Genomic DNA, 8,496 nt, shown 5'->3' with positions numbered 1-8,496 from the left:
ATCATGTCCGGCTTACAAACCGGCCCCACATGTATGACAAGCATGTAAAACTGTATACAAGATTTTATTAAAATTGTCCCAAGTTATAAATAATTTGTGCCTTGTGCACCTAAATCAATTTTCTTAAATGTTTTCAAAACGAGTCAGTTAAATTGTATTTACCAGTGTAAACTGATGTATTTTCCTAAAGATTGATTTGACAGGTACTTCCCGAAATAGGCTGGAGCTTTAGGGTGTTATAAAGGATCTTGCAAATCCAATAGATACCCGGAGTCTGTAGTTTTGTTTCTTTGTACATTATGATCCGCCTGTGGATCTTATTACATTCCTGTCTGTACATTCATAAACTCGAACGCTCAGACGTTATGGATTGTAATAGTTTATTTTATCCAGCCTTCCGCTGTGCTATATTATTGTGTGTATTGACAATGATGATATCAACTACGTCACGATACTCCCCACCGGGCCCACCGGTAATACATGGAATATTGGGGTGTGACAGGTTGGTATCAGAGCCAACATTGAGTGAATTAAGCACTAACCAACATTGAGTGAATTAAGCACCTTTCGAGTCTAGGCAAATGACCTAGGATGTATCTTTATCTTTCCTTTGCTGTTGTTATGTTTTGTTTTATTTTGTTTTCTTGTTTCAACAGGAAATTCACCAGCATGCCTCCAAGAATAAGAGGATGAGGCAAGGGTCCCATGCGTGGGGGACCGTCCTCAGCAGGACCATCACACAGACGCACTCCATCGGTGTCCTTTTCCACCTCCGACTCTCGCGATATGTGGGGTCAACCTTTTGAGCCAGCAAGACACTCAGTCTCGCTAAGCTCATTGCCTTCTTTCCACCCGTCTTTTGGGCCGTTTGCTCTAGAAGAGCCCGAACACTCTCACCACTCTCAACAATCTCATCATTCGCACGAGTCTTACCCGTCGCATAACTCTTTGCAATCTCACTCGTTTCATCATTCTGACTCCCCCTACTCCCCGGGACAGTTCAACCCAGCCGATTATGTTAACGATTTTCTTGGCTACAACCCATTGGGCCCTGAGGACCATTTCTCTCAGGAAATGGAGATGGACGATGACCCCGACCCGGAGATGCAAACAGGAACCCCGGGCCACCCTATCAACATATCTAGTGGGTCTCCGTTTCAAGGATCCCCTTATCGTGGGCCTGATTCCTTTCGGGAGAGGATGGGTACCTATGATTGGTATTTTACCCCTTCCTACCATAGCTCTCCAGCCCAACCACCTTTGGAAGAACCTCAACTCCAAGCTGTCTCCCCACCACCACTTCCGATAGAGGAGCCACCGCAGCAGCCACCGCAGCCACCTCCCGAGCCTCCGAGGCGAAGGAGGAATGCACGCATGTCCGTGCGAGGAGGACCCCGTTTCAGTTCTCCTCATGGTTCGAGTTCCTATCCCCCTATTCCAGAGGATCCCCAGTTTTGTGGACCCTCAAACGCGGCTCCGGAGGCTGATCCTCCGCAAGCTTCTTATGCACCACCACAGCCGCCTGTGGGTTTTGATAACCCCATCCCGACGTACCCAGGTTCTTCCGGGTACAATCCTTATGGAGACCCGTCGGGGTATCCATCGGGATATGGAACTCACGATCCATATCTTACGCCTGCACAGTATCATCACCTTTATCCTTCTACTTACCCCCGTATGCATCCAGCTGAATACCCGATTCAGGGTTATCAGTACCCTCCGTACCAGCCACCTCCTTCCCAGTAGCTACAGCAAGAGCAACAAACTCAGGAAATTCTGGAGAGGCTAGATAAGGTTGAGAACAAGGCTAGGAAGAACAAGGAAAGGCATACTAGCTTCATGAAAGGCCTTGCGAACCTTATCAAAGGGAAGAAGAAGTAGAGGATAGTTTTGTTTCTTGATTAATGTAATCGTGTCCCTGCGTGGACATTTTTTGAGTTTCTGTATCAAGTCCCTGCGTGGACTTATTTTCCTTTCTGTATGCCCCTGCGTGGGTAGTTTGTCTTTCTCTAAGTCCCGTTTAGGGCAGTTGTACTTGTTTTCAGTTAATGAAGTTTCAACTTTGGTTTTTAATTGTGTATTTTATTACACCATGTTATATCTTTTCAATTTATAATTGATCCTCCAAAAAAATTCTTAGAGGTATAACCTAGCCAGAGTATTAATTGGCTATGATGGTACAACCTTTTTAAGATAGCAAATCCCTGTTAACATCTGAAAACATGTTAACATTCCCAGCTGTGCGGTACGAGAAACCACACAAGCTTCCAAAAGATACTTAGATCCTTCCAAGTCACATAAAGCCAAAATGATCAATGCGAATCATGGCTAGTAAACATCAATGTGATGTATACACCAAGACATCCCTTTGAGATGCATGCTTTTAAAGCGAAGGTGTAAAAATGGCAATGAAAGTACAATCTATAAACTTCTTGTCAAAAAGGCTATTTAAAAGATCACTGATCTTTGGGATCGTTAGTAGATCTTAACTCGTTCTTGTGACAAGCTTTCTAAGCTATTTAAATGTCTTTCAAGACGAGTTTCATGATAAATAAAATGTCTTTTACGACGTTGGCAGTTGTGGAAAATTCTATTTTTCCCTCACCTAATAATGTATAGAATAATGTATTCTATTAACTTTTAGTTATGATATGAAATGGTCTAAATGGTTTAATAATACCATGATTATCTTGTCATCAATACGATGAATCTATATGTAATTTAAATATTATTAATGTTTATTATAGCATTCAGAAATGGCTGGCTCAGACGAAGCGAACAGTCATCCAGCAGAGGGCAACACCAGAATCAATATTACTGGTGCCGAACTACAAGCCCTAATTACCGCGGCAGTTTCTCAAGCGGTAGAGGCTAAGTTTAAAGAGCCGAGTGTTGTTCGGTCTCAAACTATGTCGAAAACCCATTCTTAACCACATACTCACAGGAAAAGTGAGTCCCTGCACTCGTCTAACCAGGGTAGTGTACCTAAGAAGCAGGTTGTTCTTGAGCCTATCCCTAGGCATGCCAAGGGTTGTACCTACAAGTATTTTGTCTCCTGTAAGCCAAGAGACTTTACAGGAGAAAAAGGGGCGATAGATTGTATGAAGTGGTTAGATGAGATGGAAACAATGATAGATATCAGCGGGTACGCTAAAGAGGATGTGGTCATGTTTGTCTCCCAATCTTTTAAGGGCGATGCCCTTACACGGTGGAAAGCACTTGTACAGTCCACTGGGAAAGTGCATTTGTATAATCATTCATGGGAGAAGTTTGTTGATCTGGTTAAGGACACTTATTGTCCTCAGCATGAAGTAGAGCGCATAGAGACTGATTTTCTCACCCTCGTGATGAAGGATCTAGATTGTAGATCCTATGTGACTAGTTTCAACTCCATGTCGAGGCTTGTACCGTATTTAGTCACACCTGAGCCCAAGCGCATTGCGCGTTTTATTGGTGGTTTGGCCCCTGAAGTTAAGGGGAATGTTAAGGCTTCAAAGCCAACCACCTATAGATCCACTGTGGATCTATCATTATCCGTCACTTTGGATATTGTGAGGAGTAGGGCGAAGAAAACTTCTGAATAGGGGAAGAGGAAGAGAGAGGATGATCAGTCCTCTCAGTCGAACAAGAAAGGAAAGGGGAACTCTGGTTCCAAGAATGGGCAAACAGGTGATAAGCCCAGATGCAAAACTTGCCACAAAAGGCATTTTGGCAAGTGTAACCGAGACCCACAGGCTAAACCATGTGGGATCTACAAGAAAAAGGGGCACAAGTCTGTCGAATGCCGGAATATTAAGGATGCAACTTGTTATGGTTGCAATGAAAAGGGGCACATCAAGACCAATTGTCCCAAGAATGTGAAGAAGCCTGAGGAGGCTAAGAAGAACAATGCCAGGGTGTTTCAAATGCAGGCAAGGGAAGCGGTGACTGATGAGAACGTCATAACAGGTACCTTCCTCATCAATAATATTTATCCTAGAGTCTTATTTGATTCCGGTGCTGATAAGTCCTTCATAGATCATAAGTTTTGTAAATTGTTGAATTTGCCTATTAAGACTCTAGACATAAAATATGAGGTAGAACTCACTGATGGTACCTTAGAATCAGCTTCAACTCTTCTTGATGGATGTTCCATATCCGTTAAGAACCATTCTATCCCGCTGTCCCTCCTGCAAATGAAATTGGCTGGTTTTGATATAGTTTTAGGCATGGATTGGTTGTCGCATAACCAAGCCCAAATTGCCTGTGACAAAAAGCTTATCATTATCAAAACCCCCTCCGGTGAATCAGTCACTATCCAAGGAAACACACAGTATGGATTACCCAGCAATGTGTCTTTCCTTAAGGTATCCCAGTGTTTGAAGGGAGGATGTGTCATTTACATGGCACAAGTGACTGTGAATGATCCAAAGCCGAAGATTGAAGACATTCCAATCATTTCAGAGTATCCCGATGTCTTTCCTGACGAGTTACCTGGATTACCTCCCGAGAGGCAAGTAGAATTCAGGATAGACATCCTCCCTGGATCTGCGCCTATTGCACGAACTCTGTATCGTCTAGCGCCTACCGAAATGAAAGAGCTCAGAACTCAATTGGATGATTTATTGGAAAAAGGTTTCATTCAGCCCAGCTCTTCGCCTTGGGGAGCTCCTATTTTATTCGTGAAAAAGAAGGACGGATCAATGTGCTTATGCATTGATTACCGTGAACTGAATAAGGTAACGATCAAGAATCGTTATCCTTTACCCAGGATCGATGAATTTTTTGATCAACTCCAAGGAGCGAGTTATTTCTCAAAGATTGACTTGAGATTTGGGTATCATCAACTCAAGGTTCGAACTGAAGATGTTTCGAAGACAACATTTAGAACGAGGTATGGACATTTCGAGTTCTTAGTGATGCCGTTTGGGCTCACTAATGTGCCTGCAGCATTCATGGACCTCATGAATAGAGTCTGCAAGCCATATTTGGATAATTTTGTCATTGTCTTCATAGACGACATACTTATTTACTCTCGTAGCCAGGTGGAACATGAAAAGTACCTTCGGTGTATTTTCGGACTACTTCTACAAGAGAAATTGTATGCCAAATTCTCCAAGTGTGAATTTTGGCTGCGTAAGGTCAAGTTCCTTGGACATGTTGTCAGTGAACAAGGTATCCAAGTAGATCCTGCCAAGGTAGAAGCTGTTATGAATTGGGAAATACCTAAGACACCTACGGAAATTCGCAGCTTTCTAGGTTTAGCAGGATATTATAGAAGGTTCATAGAGAAGTTCTCAAGAATAGCTGCACCATTAACCTCTCTGACCCGTAAGAATGTGAAGTTTGATTGGGGTCCAAAGCAGCAGGAATCTTTTGAGATCCTAAAGCAAAGATTGAGCAACGCTCTGATATTGACTCTACCGGAAGGAGTTGAAGATTTTGTCGTCTACTGCGATGCTTCACACACCGGCATGGGGTGTGTACTTATGCAGCGAGGCAATGTAATTGCCTATGCATCGCGACAGTTAAAGGTGCATGAAAAGAACGACACCACCCATGATTTAGAATTGAGTGCTGTAGTATTCGCACTAAAGTTGTGGAGACATTATTTATATGGAACTAAATGTGTGATCTATTCAGATCACAAAAGTCTCCAACACCTGTTCAATCAAAAAGAACTCAACATGAGACAACCCGTTGGATGGAAACTTTAAATGATTATGATTGCGAGATTCCCTACCATCCAGGTAAGGCGAATGTGGTTGCTGATGCTCTAAGTCGGAAAGAAAGAGTTAAGCCAATTAGGATCAATGCCAAGAGCATTGAGTTAAAGAATGGTCTGAATGAAAGACTATTAGCGGCATAGAAAGATGCTGTGTTGGAAGTTAATCTTCCAAATGAAAAGTTAGGTGTAACTGCTGAACAGTTAACACCTGGAAAGGATGAAATTCTTAGAATGAATGGTAGAATTTGGGTTCCTATTCAAGGAGGACTTCGGAATGTGATCCTTTAGGAAGCCCACAACTCTAAGTATTCAGTTCACCCGGGAGGTGACAAGATGTATCAAGATCTAAAGGCAAATTTCTGGTGGATAGGTTTGAAGAAATCTATTGCCACCCATGTAGCTAAGTTCCTGACATGTGCTCAGATTAAGGCTGAACATCAAAAGCCATCAGGTCTTCTACAACTGCCGGAACTTCCCACTTGGAAATGGGAAATGGTAACCATGGATTTTATAACTAAGTTACCTAAAACGAGGCATGGAAATGATACGATATGAGTTATTGTTGATAGACTGACAAAGTCAGCTCATTTCTTACCCATCAAGGAGAATCAAAGCTCCGATAAGTTAGCCCAGTTGTATGTTGATAAGATTGTAGCTCTTCATGGGGTACCAGTGGCTATTATATCTGATAGAGATACTAGATACACCTCTCATTTTTGGAAAAGTTTCCAACAATCTTTGGGCACACGTTTGAATTTTAGTACTACTTACCATCCTCAGACTGACGGTCAGAGTGAGCATACTTTTCAAACTTTGGAAGACATGCTTCATGCATGTGTTATTGATTTGGGTGGTAGTTGGGATGACCACCTGCCATTGATTGAGTTCTCCTATAACAATAGTTATCGTACCAGCATTCAGGTTGCGCCTTTTGAGGCAATTTATGGTCGGAAATGCAGAACACCTGTCTGTTGGGCGGAAGTATGAGAAGCTCAAATATCAGGACCTGATATAGTCCTTGAGACTACGGAGAAGATTGTCCAGATTCGCGATCACCTAAAAGCTGCCAGGGACAGGCAGAAAAGTTATGCTGATAAGAGGCGGAAACCTCTAAAATTTGAAGTAGGCGATAAAGTTCTATTGAAAGTATCACCTTGGAAAGGTGTGATGAGCTTGGGCAAAAAGGGCAAGTTGAGCCCTAGATATACCGGACCATTCGAGATCATCGAATGCGTCGGCAGTGTAGCTTACAAGCTAAGATTGCCAAAGGAGCTGAGTGGAATTCATGATGTGTTCCACGTTTGCAATCTTAAGAAATTCTTAGCCGATAAATCTTTAGCTATGTCTCATAAAGACGTACAGGTTGATAAAAGCTTGAGATTCATTGAGAGACCTATATCAATTGAAGATCGACAAGTCAAGAAGCTCCGAAGAAAGTACGTACCTATAGTAAAGGTTAAATGGCACGCTCGTAGAGGTCCCGAGTATACGTGGGAAGTTGAGTCCACTATGAGACAGAAGTACCCTCACTTATTCTAGTAAATCTTGGGGTTGAGATTTCTTTTAAGGGGGTGAGGATGTAACACCACGTAAAAACGTGTCCAATTATACATAGACACGTGACCTAAACTCTGATTATGCGAAAGATTGAGTTTAAGGGACTAAAGTTGACAAAGAGTGAAAATATGCAAACGAAAGTACTAAAAGTGTCAACATGCCAAACTTGGGCCTCTGAGCAACCACATGTGAAGATAATATTCTTAAATGGGTGATCGATTGGGTATACGAAGCCGTTTGTGAAAATAATCGGAAGATTATAAATTACAAGTGTTAAAAGTGTCAATATGCCAATTCTGACCTCTGAGTGGCCTTTTAACGAAACCAAGACTTCGTAATATTCAAATATGCTCCCGAGAATATGTGGTAAAAGTTTCACGTGATTCTGAGATCGTTAAGCATGTTTTCCAAACTTTGGGTTAAAAGCGTCAACTTGATGAAACTTGCTTTCATGAAGAAATTTAACGAACACGAGCCTAACGAAGTTTGGTTATTCATCCTAGAGCTTCATCAAACTAATTACAAGGGCCTTATATGTCAAAAATAAGGTTAAAAGGGGTTAAAATCAAGCAGGGACTGAAACTGCCAACATTCAAACTTGTTTTACCAGTTAACCCGGTCCAGGCGGCCCGCGTAAGACACCCCTTAAGTCATACGCGGCCCGCGAGAGACTGCCAGATACAGAAAGCTGCTGCCAGGTGCGGGTTAAGGCTGTCCACCGCCTTATTCTTGTTTGTAGCGACCTCAGAAGCCTTATGTCTGTTTATTTGACTTACTAGGACACCTGGAGTGATCCTAGGGCCCCCAAATCCACCTGGAAGTAATCCTTGAGCATCCAAATTAGTATATATAGGAGCTTAGTTCTTGAGTCTTGATCACACTTGCAACAAATTCATTCTAAGGACTTGCTCTGGAGCTCTCATCAGTAACAAGAGGATTACAAGTGTAGAAAAGATTGCTAGGACCATTAGTAAGCTTCTAAATACTTGTTTAGTTGTTTAATTTAGCCTAATAATTATAAAGTCAAACTTTTCATAAAATCAGTTTGACTTTCGTTTTAATTACATGTGGCTTAACCACTGATCAAATTGAAAGTGGTTATAGAACAACATTAGTATAGGTGATTAACCCTTAAAAAGGGTGTCTCCTAATTATCTCGTTTGACTGATTAAATGTCGGGTCAAAGTAGTTTGACAAAAAGTCAAACTGGACTGAAATTGCATATTTGATTA

General features: G+C 42.0%; 1 protein-coding gene across 1 annotated transcript; it reads left to right on the top strand.

The window, feature by feature from the left end:
- Positions 1–705: 705 nt before the first annotated feature.
- Positions 706–1,746, top strand: LOC110945062 (leucine-rich repeat extensin-like protein 5). Its single transcript, XM_022186701.1, has one exon. It carries the CDS (start codon positions 706–708, stop codon positions 1,744–1,746), a length of 1,041 nt encoding a protein of 346 aa, XP_022042393.1.
- The last annotated feature ends 6,750 nt before the right edge of the window (positions 1,747–8,496 follow it).

This window comes from Helianthus annuus, chromosome 6 (assembly GCF_002127325.2).
Source record: "Helianthus annuus cultivar XRQ/B chromosome 6, HanXRQr2.0-SUNRISE, whole genome shotgun sequence".
Lineage (NCBI taxonomy): Eukaryota > Viridiplantae > Streptophyta > Magnoliopsida > Asterales > Asteraceae > Helianthus > Helianthus annuus.
Note: the sequence above shows the minus strand (reverse complement) of the source record. Positions and strands in the feature narration are given on the sequence as shown.